This window comes from Oncorhynchus keta, chromosome 3 (assembly GCF_023373465.1).
Source record: "Oncorhynchus keta strain PuntledgeMale-10-30-2019 chromosome 3, Oket_V2, whole genome shotgun sequence".
Taxonomy (NCBI): Eukaryota; Metazoa; Chordata; class Actinopteri; order Salmoniformes; family Salmonidae; genus Oncorhynchus; species Oncorhynchus keta.
Genome location: NC_068423.1, coordinates 33,195,757 through 33,208,026, shown reverse-complemented (window position 1 = coordinate 33,208,026; position 12,270 = coordinate 33,195,757). Strand labels below are relative to the sequence as shown.

General features: G+C 46.9%; 1 protein-coding gene across 6 annotated transcripts in view; it reads left to right on the top strand.

Annotated features, from left to right (window-relative positions):
* LOC118369450 (AT-rich interactive domain-containing protein 4B-like) overlaps positions 1-12,270 on the top strand; it is a 262,365-nt gene that overhangs the window by 128,836 nt on the left and 121,259 nt on the right. For all 6 annotated transcript variants that reach the window (XM_052496727.1, XM_052496726.1, XM_052496725.1 and 3 more), the window contains exon 10: positions 8,820-8,896. In XM_052496727.1, the coding sequence (XP_052352687.1) occupies positions 8,820-8,896 (77 nt within the window). The remainder of the gene's footprint in view (positions 1-8,819; positions 8,897-12,270) is intronic.

The following is a 12,270-nucleotide window of genomic DNA, read 5'->3' as shown; positions in this document are numbered from 1 at the left end:
TGTGTGGATACTGATGGGGGTTTGTGTGGATACTGATGGGGGTTTGTGTGGATACTGAGAGGGTTTGTGTTGATACTGAGAGGGGTTTGTGTGGATACTGATGGGGGTTTGTGTGGATACTGATGAGGGTTTGTGTGGATACTGATGAGGGTTTGTGTGGATACTGAGAGGGGTTTGTGTGGATACTGATGGGGGTTTGTGTGGATACTGAGAGGGTTTGTGTGGATACTGAGAGGGGTTTGTGTGGATACTGAGAGGGTTTGTGTGTATACTGAGGGGGTTTGTGTGGATACTGATGAGGGTTTGTGTGGATACTGATAAAGGTTTGTGTGGATACTGATGAGGGTTTGTGTGGATACTGATGGGGTTTGTGTGGATACTGATGAGGGTTGTGTGGATACTGATGAGGGTTTGTGTGGATACTGATGGGGGTTTGTGTGGATACTGATGAGGGTTTGTGTGGATACTGATGAGGGTTTGTGTGGATACTTAGAGGGTTTGTGTGGATACTGAGAGGGGTTTGTGTGGATACTGATGGGGGTTTGTGTGGATACTGAGAGGGTTTGTGTGGATACTGAGAGGGGTTTGTGTGGATACTGAGAGGGTTTGTGTGGATACTGAGGGGGGTTTGTGTGGATACTGATGAGGGTTTGTGTGGATACTGATAAAGGTTTGTGTGGATACTGATGAGGGTTTGTGTGGATACTGAGGGGGGTTTGTATGGATACTGATGAGGGTTTGTGTGGATACTGAGAGGGTTTGTGTGGATACTGAGAGGGGTTTGTGTGGATACTGAGGGGGGTTTGTGTGGATACTGATGAGGGTTTGTGTGGATACTGAGGGGTTGGGTGGATACTGAGAGGGGTTTGTGTGGATAGTGATGGGGGTTTGTGTGGATACTGATGGGGGTTTGTGTGGATACTGAGAGGGGTTTGTGTGGATACTGAGAGGGGTTTGTGTGGATACTGATGAGGGTTTGTGTGGATACTGATGACGGTTTGTGTGGATACTGATGGGGGTTTGTGTGGATACTGATGGGGGTTTGTGTGGATACTGATGAGGGTTTGTGTGGATACTGATGAGGGTTTGTGTGGATACTGATGGGGGTTTGTGTGGATACTGATGAGGGTTTGTGTGGATACTGATGAGGGTTTGTGTGGATACTGAGAGGGTTTGTGTGGATACTGATGGGGGTTTGTGTGGATACTGATGGGGGTTTGTGTGGATACTGATGAGGGTTTGTGTGGATACTGATGGGGGTTTGTGTGGATACTGAGAGGGGTTTGTGTGGATACTGAGAGGGGTTTGTGTGGATACTGATGAGGATTTGTGTGGATACTGATTGGGGTTTGTGTGGATACTGAGAGGGTTTGTGTGGATACTGAGAGGGTTTGTGTGGGATACTGAGAGGGGTTTGTGTGGATACTGATGTGGGTTTGTGTGGATACTGAGAGGGGTTTGTGTGGATACTGATGGGGTTTGTGTGGATACTGATGGGGGTTTGTGTGGATACTGAGAGGGGTTTGTGTGGATACTGATTGGGGTTTGTGTGGATACTGATGGGGGTTTGTGTGGATACTGATGAGGGTTTGTGTGGATACTGAGCGGGGTTTGTGTGGATACTGAGAGGGGTTTGTGTGGATACTGATGGGGGTTTGTGTGGATACTGAGAGGGGTTTGTGTGGATACTGATTGGGGTTTGTGTGGATACTGATGGGGGTTTGTGTGGATACTGATGGGGGTTTGTGTGGATACTGATGAGGGTTTGTGTGGATACTGAGAGGGTTTGTGTTGATACTGAGAGGGGTTTGTGTGGATACTGATGGGGGTTTGTGTGGATACTGATGAGGGTTTGTGTGGATACTGATGAGGGTTTGTGTGGATACTGAGAGGGTTTGTGTGGATACTGATGGGGGTTTGTGTGGATACTGAGAGGGTTTGTGTGGATACTGAGAGGGGTTTGTGTGGATACTGAGAGGGTTTGTGTGTATACTGAGGGGGGTTTGTGTGGATACTGATGAGGGTTTGTGTGGATACTGATAAAGGTTTGTGTGGATACTGATGAGGGTTTGTGTGGATACTGATGGGGGTTTGTGTGGATACTGATGAGGGTTGTGTGGATACTGATGAGGGTTTGTGTGGATACTGATGGGGGTTTGTGTGGATACTGATGAGGGTTTGTGTGGATACTGATGAGGGTTTGTGTGGATACTTAGAGGGTTTGTGTGGATACTGAGAGGGGTTTGTGTGGATACTGATGGGGGTTTGTGTGGATACTGAGAGGGTTTGTGTGGATACTGAGAGGGGTTTGTGTGGATACTGAGAGGGTTTGTGTGGATACTGAGGGGGGTTTGTGTGGATACTGATGAGGGTTTGTGTGGATACTGATAAAGGTTTGTGTGGATACTGATGAGGGTTTGTGTGGATACTGAGGGGGGTTTGTATGGATACTGATGAGGGTTTGTGTGGATACTGAGAGGGTTTGTGTGGATACTGAGAGGGTTTGTGTGGATACTGAGGGGTTTGTGTGGATACTGATGAGGGTTTGTGTGGATACTGAGGGGGTTGGGTGGATACTGAGAGGGGTTTGTGTGGATAGTGATGGGGGTTTGTGTGGATACTGATGGGGGTTTGTGTGGATACTGAGAGGGGTTTGTGTGGATACTGAGAGGGTTTGTGTGGATACTGATGAGGGTTTGTGTGGATACTGATGACGGTTTGTGTGGATACTGATGGGGGTTTGTGTGGATACTGATGGGGGTTTGTGTGGATACTGATGAGGGTTTGTGTGGATACTGATGAGGGTTTGTGTGGATACTGATGGGGGTTTGTGTGGATACTGATGGGGGTTTGTGTGGATACTGATGAGGGTTTGTGTGGATACTGAGAGGGTTTGTGTGGATACTGATGGGGGTTTGTGTGGATACTGATGGGGGTTTGTGTGGATACTGATGAGGGTTTGTGTGGATACTGATGGGGGTTTGTGTGGATACTGATGAGGGTTTGTGTGGATACTGAGAGGGTTTGTGTGGATACTGAGAGGGTTTGTGTGGATACTGAGAGGGGTTTGTGTGGATACAGATGGGGGTTTGTGTGGATACTGAGAGGGGTTTGTGTGGATACTGAGAGGGGTTTGTGTGGATACTGAGAGGGTTTGTGTGGATACTGAGGGGGGTTTGTGTGGATACTGATGAGGGTTTGTGTGGATACTGATAAAGGTTTGTGTGGATACTGATGAGGGTTTGTGTGGATACTGAGGGGGGTTTGTGTGGATACTGATGAGGGTTTGTGTGGATACTGAGAGGGTTTGTGTGGATACTGAGAGGGTTTGTGTGGATACTGAGGGGGGTTTGTGTGGATACTGATGGGGGTTTGTGTGGATACTGATGGGGGTTTGTGTGGATACTGAGAGGGGTTTGTGTGGATACTGATGAGGGTTTGTGTGGATACTGATGGGGGTTTGTGTGGATACTGATGGGGGTTTGTGTGGATACTGAGAGGGTTTTGTGTGGATACTGATGGGGGTTTGTGTGGATACTGATGGGGGTTTGTGTGGATACTGAGAGGGTTTGTGTGGATACTGATGGGGGTTTGTGTGGATACTGAGAGGGTTTTGTGTGGATACTGAGAGGGTTTGTGTGGATACTGATGAGGGTTTGTGTGGATACTGATGGGGGTTTGTGTGGATACTGAGAGGGGTTTGTGTGGATACTGATGGGGGTTTGTGTGGATACTGATGAGGGTTTGTGTGGATACTGATGAGGGTTTGTGTGGATACTGATGGGGTTTGTGTGGATACTGAGAGGGGTTTGTGTGGATACTGATGGGGGTTTGTGTGGATACTGAGAGGGGTTTGTGTGGATACTGAGAGGGGTTTGTGTGGATACTGATGAGGATTTGTGTGGATACTGATTGGGGTTTGTGTGGATACTGAGAGGGTTTGTGTGGATACTGAGAGGGTTTGTGTGGGATACTGAGAGGGGTTTGTGTGGATACTGATGTGGGTTTGTGTGGATACTGAGAGGGGTTTGTGTGGATACTGAGAGGGGTTTGTGTGGATACTGATGGGGTTTGTGTGGATACTGATGGGGGTTTGTGTGGATACTGAGAGGGGTTCGTGTGGATACTGATTGGGGTTTGTGTGGATACTGATGGGGGTTTGTGTGGATACTGATGAGGGTTTGTGTGGATACTGAGCGGGGTTTGTGTGGATACTGAGAGGGGTTTGTGTGGATACTGATGGGGGTTTGTGTGGATACTGAGAGGGGTTTGTGTGGATACTGATTGGGGTTTGTGTGGATACTGATGGGGTTTGTGTGGATACTGATGGGGGTTTGTGTGGATACTGATGGGGGTTTGTGTGGATACTGAGAGGGTTTGTGTTGATACTGAGAGGGGTTTGTGTGGATACTGATGGGGGTTTGTGTGGATACTGATGAGGGTTTGTGTGGATACTGATGAGGGTTTGTGTGGATACTGAGAGGGTTTGTGTGGATACTGAGAGGGGTTTGTGTGGATACTGATGGGGGTTTGTGTGGATACTGAGAGGGTTTGTGTGGATACTGAGAGGGGTTTGTGTGGATACTGAGAGGGTTTGTGTGTATACTGAGGGGGGTTTGTGTGGATACTGATGAGGGTTTGTGTGGATACTGATAAAGGTTTGTGTGGATACTGATGAGGGTTTGTGTGGATACTGATGGGGGTTTGTGTGGATACTGATGAGGGTTTGTGTGGATACTGATGGGGGTTTGTGTGGATACTGATGAGGGTTTGTGTGGATACTGATGAGGGTTTGTGTGGATACTGAGAGGGTTTGTGTGGATACTGAGAGGGGTTTGTGTGGATACTGATGGGGGTTTGTGTGGATACTGAGAGGGTTTGTGTGGATACTGAGAGGGGTTTGTGTGGATACTGAGAGGGTTTGTGTGGATACTGATGAGGGTTTGTGTGGATACTGATAAAGGTTTGTGTGGATACTGATGAGGGTTTGTGTGGATACTGAGGGGGGTTTGTATGGATACTGATGAGGGTTTGTGTGGATACTGAGAGGGTTTGTGTGGATACTGAGAGGGGTTTGTGTGGATACTGAGGGGGGTTTGTGTGGATACTGATGAGGGTTTGTGTGGATACTGAGGGGGTTGGGTGGATACTGAGAGGGGTTTGTGTGGATAGTGATGGGGGTTTGTGTGGATACTGATGGGGGTTTGTGTGGATACTGAGAGGGGTTTGTGTGGATACTGAGAGGGGTTTGTGTGGATACTGATGAGGGTTTGTGTGGATACTGATGAGGGTTTGTGTGGATACTGATGGGGGTTTGTGTGGATACTGATGGGGGTTTGTGTGGATACTGATGAGGGTTTGTGTGGATACTGATGAGGGTTTGTGTGGATACTGAGAGGGTTTGTGTGGATACTGAGAGGGTTTGTGTGGATACTGATGGGGGTTTGTGTGGATACTGAGAGGGGTTTGTGTGGATACTGAGAGGGGTTTGTGTGGATACTGAGAGGGTTTGTGTGGATACTGAGGGGGGTTTGTGTGGATACTGATGAGGGTTTGTGTGGATACTGATAAAGGTTTGTGTGGATACTGATGAGGGTTTGTGTGGATACTGAGGGGGGTTTGTGTGGATACTGATGAGGGTTTGTGTGGATACTGAGAGGGTTTGTGTGGATACTGATGGGGGTTTGTGTGGATACTGATGAGGGTTGTGTGGATACTGATGAGGGTTTGTGTGGATACTGATGGGGGTTTGTGTGGATACTGATGAGGGTTTGTGTGGATACTGATGAGGGTTTGTGTGGATACTGAGAGGGTTTGTGTGGATACTGAGAGGGGTTTGTGTGGATACTGATGGGGGTTTGTGTGGATACTGAGAGGGTTTGTGTGGATACTGAGAGGGGTTTGTGTGGATACTGAGGGGGGTTTGTGTGGATACTGATGAGGATTTGTGTGGATACTGATAAAGGTTTGTGTGGATACTGATGAGGGTTTGTGTGGATACTGAGGGGGGTTTGTATGGATACTGATGAGGGTTTGTGTGGATACTGTGAGGGTTTGTGTGGATACTGAGAGGGGTTTGTGTGGATACTGAGGGGGGTTTGTGTGGATACTGATGAGGGTTTGTGTGGATACTGAGGGGGTTGGGTGGATACTGAGAGGGGTTTGTGTGGATAGTGATGGGGGTTTGTGTGGATACTGATGGGGGTTTGTGTGGATACTGAGAGGGGTTTGTGTGGATACTGAGAGGGGTTTGTGTGGATACTGATGAGGGTTTGTGTGGATACTGATGAGGGTTTGTGTGGATACTGATGGGGGTTTGTGTGGATACTGATGGGGGTTTGTGTGGATACTGATGAGGGTTTGTGTGGATACTGATGAGGGTTTGTGTGGATACTGATGGGGGTTTGTGTGGATACTGATGAGGGTTTGTGTGGATACTGATGAGGGTTTGTGTGGATACTGAGAGGGTTTGTGTGGATACTGAGAGGGGTTTGTGTGGATACTGATGGGGGTTTGTGTGGATACTGAGAGGGGTTTGTGTGGATACTGAGAGGGGTTTGTGTGGATACTGAGAGGGTTTGTGTGGATACTGAGGGGGGTTTGTGTGGATACTGATGAGGGTTTGTGTGGATACTGAGAGGGTTTGTGTGGATACTGAGAGGGTTTGTGTGGATACTGAGGGGGGTTTGTGTGGATACTGATGGGGGTTTGTGTGGATACTGATGGGGGTTTGTGTGGATACTGATGGGGGTTTGTGTGGATACTGAGAGGGGTTTGTGTGGATACTGATGAGGGTTTGTGTGGATACTGATGGGGGTTTGTGTGGATACTGATGGGGGTTTGTGTGGATACTGAGAGGGTTTTGTGTGGATACTGATGGGGGTTTGTGTGGATACTGATGGGGGTTTGTGTGGATACTGAGAGTGTTTGTGTGGATACTGATGGGGGTTTGTGTGGATACTGAGAGGGTTTTGTGTGGATACTGAGAGGGTTTGTGTGGATACTGATGAGGGTTTGTGTGGATACTGATGGGGGTTTGTGTGGATACTGAGAGGGGTTTGTGTGGATACTGATGGGGGTTTGTGTGGATACTGATGAGGGTTTGTGTGGATACTGATGAGGGTTTGTGTGGATACTGATGGGGTTTGTGTGGATACTGAGAGGGGTTTGTGTGGATACTGATGGGGGTTTGTGTGGATACTGAGAGGGGTTTGTGTGGATACTGAGAGGGGTTTGTGTGGATACTGATTGGGGTTTGTGTGGATACTGATGGGGGTTTGTGTGGATACTGATGGGGGTTTGTGTGGATACTGATGAGGGTTTGTGTGGATACTGAGAGGGTTTGTGTTGATACTGAGAGGGGTTTGTGTGGATACTGATGGGGGTTTGTGTGGATACTGATGAGGGTTTGTGTGGATACTGATGAGGGTTTGTGTGGATACTGAGAGGGTTTGTGTGGATACTGAGAGGGGTTTGTGTGGATACTGATGGGGGTTTGTGTGGATACTGAGAGGGTTTGTGTGGATACTGAGAGGGGTTTGTGTGGATACTGAGAGGGTTTGTGTGTATACTGAGGGGGGTTTGTGTGGATACTGATGAGGGTTTGTGTGGATACTGATAAAGGTTTGTGTGGATACTGATGAGGGTTTGTGTGGATACTGATGGGGGTTTGTGTGGATACTGATGAGGGTTGTGTGGATACTGATGAGGGTTTGTGTGGATACTGATGGGGGTTTGTGTGGATACTGATGAGGGTTTGTGTGGATACTGATGAGGGTTTGTGTGGATACTGAGAGGGTTTGTGTGGATACTGAGAGGGGTTTGTGTGGATACTGATGGGGGTTTGTGTGGATACTGAGAGGGTTTGTGTGGATACTGAGAGGGGTTTGTGTGGATAGTGATGGGGGTTTGTGTGGATACTGATGGGGGTTTGTGTGGATACTGAGAGGGGTTTGTGTGGATACTGAGGGGTTTGTGTGGATACTGATGAGGGTTTGTGTGGATACTGATGACGGTTTGTGTGGATACTGATGGGGGTTTGTGTGGATACTGATGGGGGTTTGTGTGGATACTGATGAGGGTTTGTGTGGATACTGATGAGGGTTTGTGTGGATACTGATGGGGGTTTGTGTGGATACTGATGAGGGTTTGTGTGGATACTGATGAGGGTTTGTGTGGATACTGAGAGGGTTTGTGTGGATACTGAGAGGGGTTTGTGTGGATACTGATGGGGGTTTGTGTGGATACTGAGAGGGTTTGTGTGGATACTGAGAGGGGTTTGTGTGGATACTGATGGGGGTTTGTGTGGATACTGGTGGGGGTTTGTGTGGATACTGATGAGGGTTTGTGTGGATACTGAGAGGGTTTGTGTGGATACTGATGAGGGTTTGTGTGGATACTGAGAGGGTTTGTGTGGATACTGAGAGGGTTTGTGTGGATACTGATGGGGGTTTGTGTGGATACTGATGAGGGTTTGTGTGGATACTGATGAGGGTTTGTGTGGATACTGAGAGGGTTTGTGTGGATACTGAGAGGGTTTGTGTGGATACTGATGGGGGTTTGTGTGGATACTGATGAGGGTTTGTGTGGATACTGATAAGGGTTTGTGTGGATACTGAGGGGGGTTTGTGTGGATACTGAGAGGGTTTGTGTGGATACTGATGGGGGTTTGTGTGGATACTGATGAGGGTTTGTGTGGATACTGATGGGGGTTTGTGTGGATACTGAGAGGGTTTGTGTGGATACTGATGGGGGTTTGTGTGGATACTGAGAGGGTTTGTGTGGATACTGAGGGGGGTTTGTGTGTCTGTTTGTTTCAGCAACACAGTGCTGAGGAAGGACGTAACGGTGATGGACACAGACTCTCCTCCTAAAGCTGACGCAGGGCTCAAGCCAGGTGAGTTAACACTTTGCACAGAGGAGGGAGGAGGAGGAGGGAGGGGAGGGAGGGAGGAGAAGGGACGGGACGGGAGGGGGAAGGAGGGAGGGAGAAGGGGGAGGAGGAGGAGGAGGAGGATGGAAGAGGAGGGAGGAGGAGGAGGAGGGAAGAGGAGGGAGGAGAGGGAAGGAGGTCCTCTAGCATAGAGAAACCGCCTGGGACCACCTGAGGCTCAGTCGGTAGAGCATGACGCATGCAATGCCAAGGGTTGTTGGTTTGATTTCCGCTGGGGCCACATATAGTGGGGCAAAAAAGTAAGTTAGTCAGCCACCAATTGTGCAAGTTCTCCCACTTAAAAAGATGAGAGAGGCCTGTAATTGATGTTTTGGGGCTGTTGCTGGGCAACACAGACTTTCAACTCCCTCCAAAGCAACAGCCCCAAAACATCACTGCTCTAGAGGAGATCTGCATGGAGGAATGGGCCAAAATACCTGCAACAGTGTGTGAAAACCTCGTGAAGACTTACAGAAAACGTTTGACATCTGTCATTGCCAACAAAGGGTATATAACAAAGTATTGAGATAAACTTTTTTTATTGACCAAATACTTATTTTCCACCATAATTTGCAAATAAATTAATTAAAAATCCAACAATGGATTTTTTTTCTCATTTTGTCTGTCATAGTTGAAGTGTACCTATGATGAAAATTACAGGCCTCTCTCATCTTTTTAAGTGGGAGAACTTGCACTATTGGTGGCTGACTAAATACTTTTTTGCTCCACTGTATGTTATTCCCTTTGGTTCCTTCCCTATATATGTCACTCTCTTTGGTTCCTTCCCTATATATGTCCCTCCCTTTGGTTCCTTCCCTATATATGTCCCTCCCTTTGGTTCCTTCCCTATATATGTCCCTCCCTTTGGTTCCTTCCCTATATATGTCCCTCCCTTTGGTTCCTTCCCTATATATGTCTCTCCCTTTGGTTCCATCCCTATATATGTCCCTCCCTTTGGTTCCCTCCCTATACACTCCCTTTGGCTCCTTCCCTATATATGTCCCTCCCTTTGGTTCCTTCCCTATATATGTCACTCCCTTTGGTTCCTTCCCTATATATGTCACTCCCTTTGGTTCCTTCCCTATATATGTCCCTCCCTTTGGTTCCTTCCCTATATATGTCACTCCCTTTGGTTCCTTCTCTATATATGTCCCTCCCTTTGGTTCCTTCCCTATATATGTCACTCCTTTTGTTTCCTTCCCTATATATGTCACTCCCTTTGATTCCTTCCCTATATATGTCATTCCCTTTGGTTCCTTCCCTATATATATGTCTCTCCCTTTGGTTCCTTCCCTATATATGTCCCTCCCTTTGGTTCCTTCCCTATATATGTCACTCCCTTTGGTTCCTTCCCTATATATGTCACTCCCTTTGGTTCCTTCCCTATATATGTCACTCCCTTTGGTTCCTTCCCTATATATGTCACTCCCTTTGGTTCCATCCCTATACACTCCCTTTGGTTCCTTCCCTATATATGTCATTCCCTTTGGTTCCTTCCCTATATATGTTTCTCCCTTTGGTTCCTTCCCTATATATGTCACTCCCTTTGGTTCCTTCCCTATATATGTCACTCCCTTTGGTTCCTTCCCTATATATGTCACTCCCTTTGGTTCCATCCCTATACACTCCCTTTGGTTCCTTCCCTATATATGTCATTCCCTTTGGTTCCTTCCCTATATATATGTCTCTCCCTTTGGTTCCTTCCCTATATATGTCCCTCCCTTTGGTTCCTTCCCTATATATGTCCCTCCCTTTGGTTCCATCCCTATACACTCCCTTTGGTTCCTTCCCTATATATGTCATTCCCTTTGGTTCCTTCCCTATATATGTCTTTCCCTTTGGTTCCTTCCCTATATATGTCTCTCCCTTTGGTTCCTTCCCTATATATGTCACTCCCTTTGGTTCCTTCCCTATATATGTCACTCCCTTTGGTTCCTTCCCTATATATGTCACTCCCTTTGGTTCCTTCCCTATATATGTCTCTCTCTTTGGTTCCTTCCCTATATATGTCACTCCCTTTGGTTCCTTCCCTACATATGTCTTCCCTTTGGTTCCTTCCCTATATATGTTACTCCCTTTGGTTCCTTCCCTATATATATCCCTCCCTGTGGTTCCTTCCCTATATATGTCTCTCCCATTGGTTCCTTCCCTATATATGTCTCTCCCTTTGGTTCCTTCACTATATATGTCACTCACTTTGGTTCCTTCCCTATATATGTCTCTCCCTTTGGTTCCTTCACTATATATGTCACTCCCTTTGGTTCCTTCCCTATATATGTCACTCCCTTTGGTTCCTTCCCTATATATGTCACTCCCTTTGGTTCCTTCCCTATATATGTCTCTCCCTTTGGTTCCTTCACTATATATGTCTCTCCCTTTGGTTCCTTCCCTATATATGTCTCTCCCTTTGGTTCCATCCCTATATATGTCTCTCCCTTTGGTTCCTTCCCTATATATGTCATTCCCTTTGGTTCCTTCCCTATATATGTCACTCACTTTGGTTCCTTCCCTATATATGTCTCTCCCTTTGGTTCCTTCCCTATATATGTCTCTCCCTTTGGTTCCTTCCCTATATATGTCTCTCCCTTTGGTTCCTTCCCTATATATGTCTCTCCCTTTGGTTCCTTCACTATATATGTCTCTCCCTTTGGTTCCTTCCCTATATATGTCTCTCCCTTTGGTTCCTTCCCTATATATGTCTCTCCCTTTGGTTCCTTCCCTATATATGTCTCTCCCTTTGGTTCCTTCCCTATATATGTCTCTCCCTTTGGTTCCTTCCCTATATATGTCTCTCCCTTTGGTTCCTTCCCTATATATGTCTCTCCCTTTGGTTCCTTCACTATATATGTCTCTCCCTTTGGTTCCTTCACTATATATGTCACTCCCTTTGGTTCCTTCCCTATATATGTCTCTCCCTTTGGTTCCTTCACTATATATGTCACTCCCTTTGGTTCCTTCCCTATATATGTTACTCCCTTTGGTTCCTTCCCTATATATGTCACTCCCTTTGGTTCCTTCCCTATATATGTCTCTCCCTTTGGTTCCTTCACTATATATGTCTCTCCCTTTGGTTCCTTCCCTATATATGTCTCTCCCTTTGGTTCCATCCCTATATATGTCTCTCCCTTTGGTTCCTTCCCTATATATGTCATTCCCTTTGGTTCCTTCCCTATATATGTCACTCACTTTGGTTCCTTCCCTATATATGTCTCTCCCTTTGGTTCCTTCCCTATATATGTCTCTCCCTTTGGTTCCATCCCTATATATGTCTCTCCCTTTGGTTCCTTCCCTATATATGTCATTCCCTTTGGTTCCTTCCCTATATATGTCATTCCCTT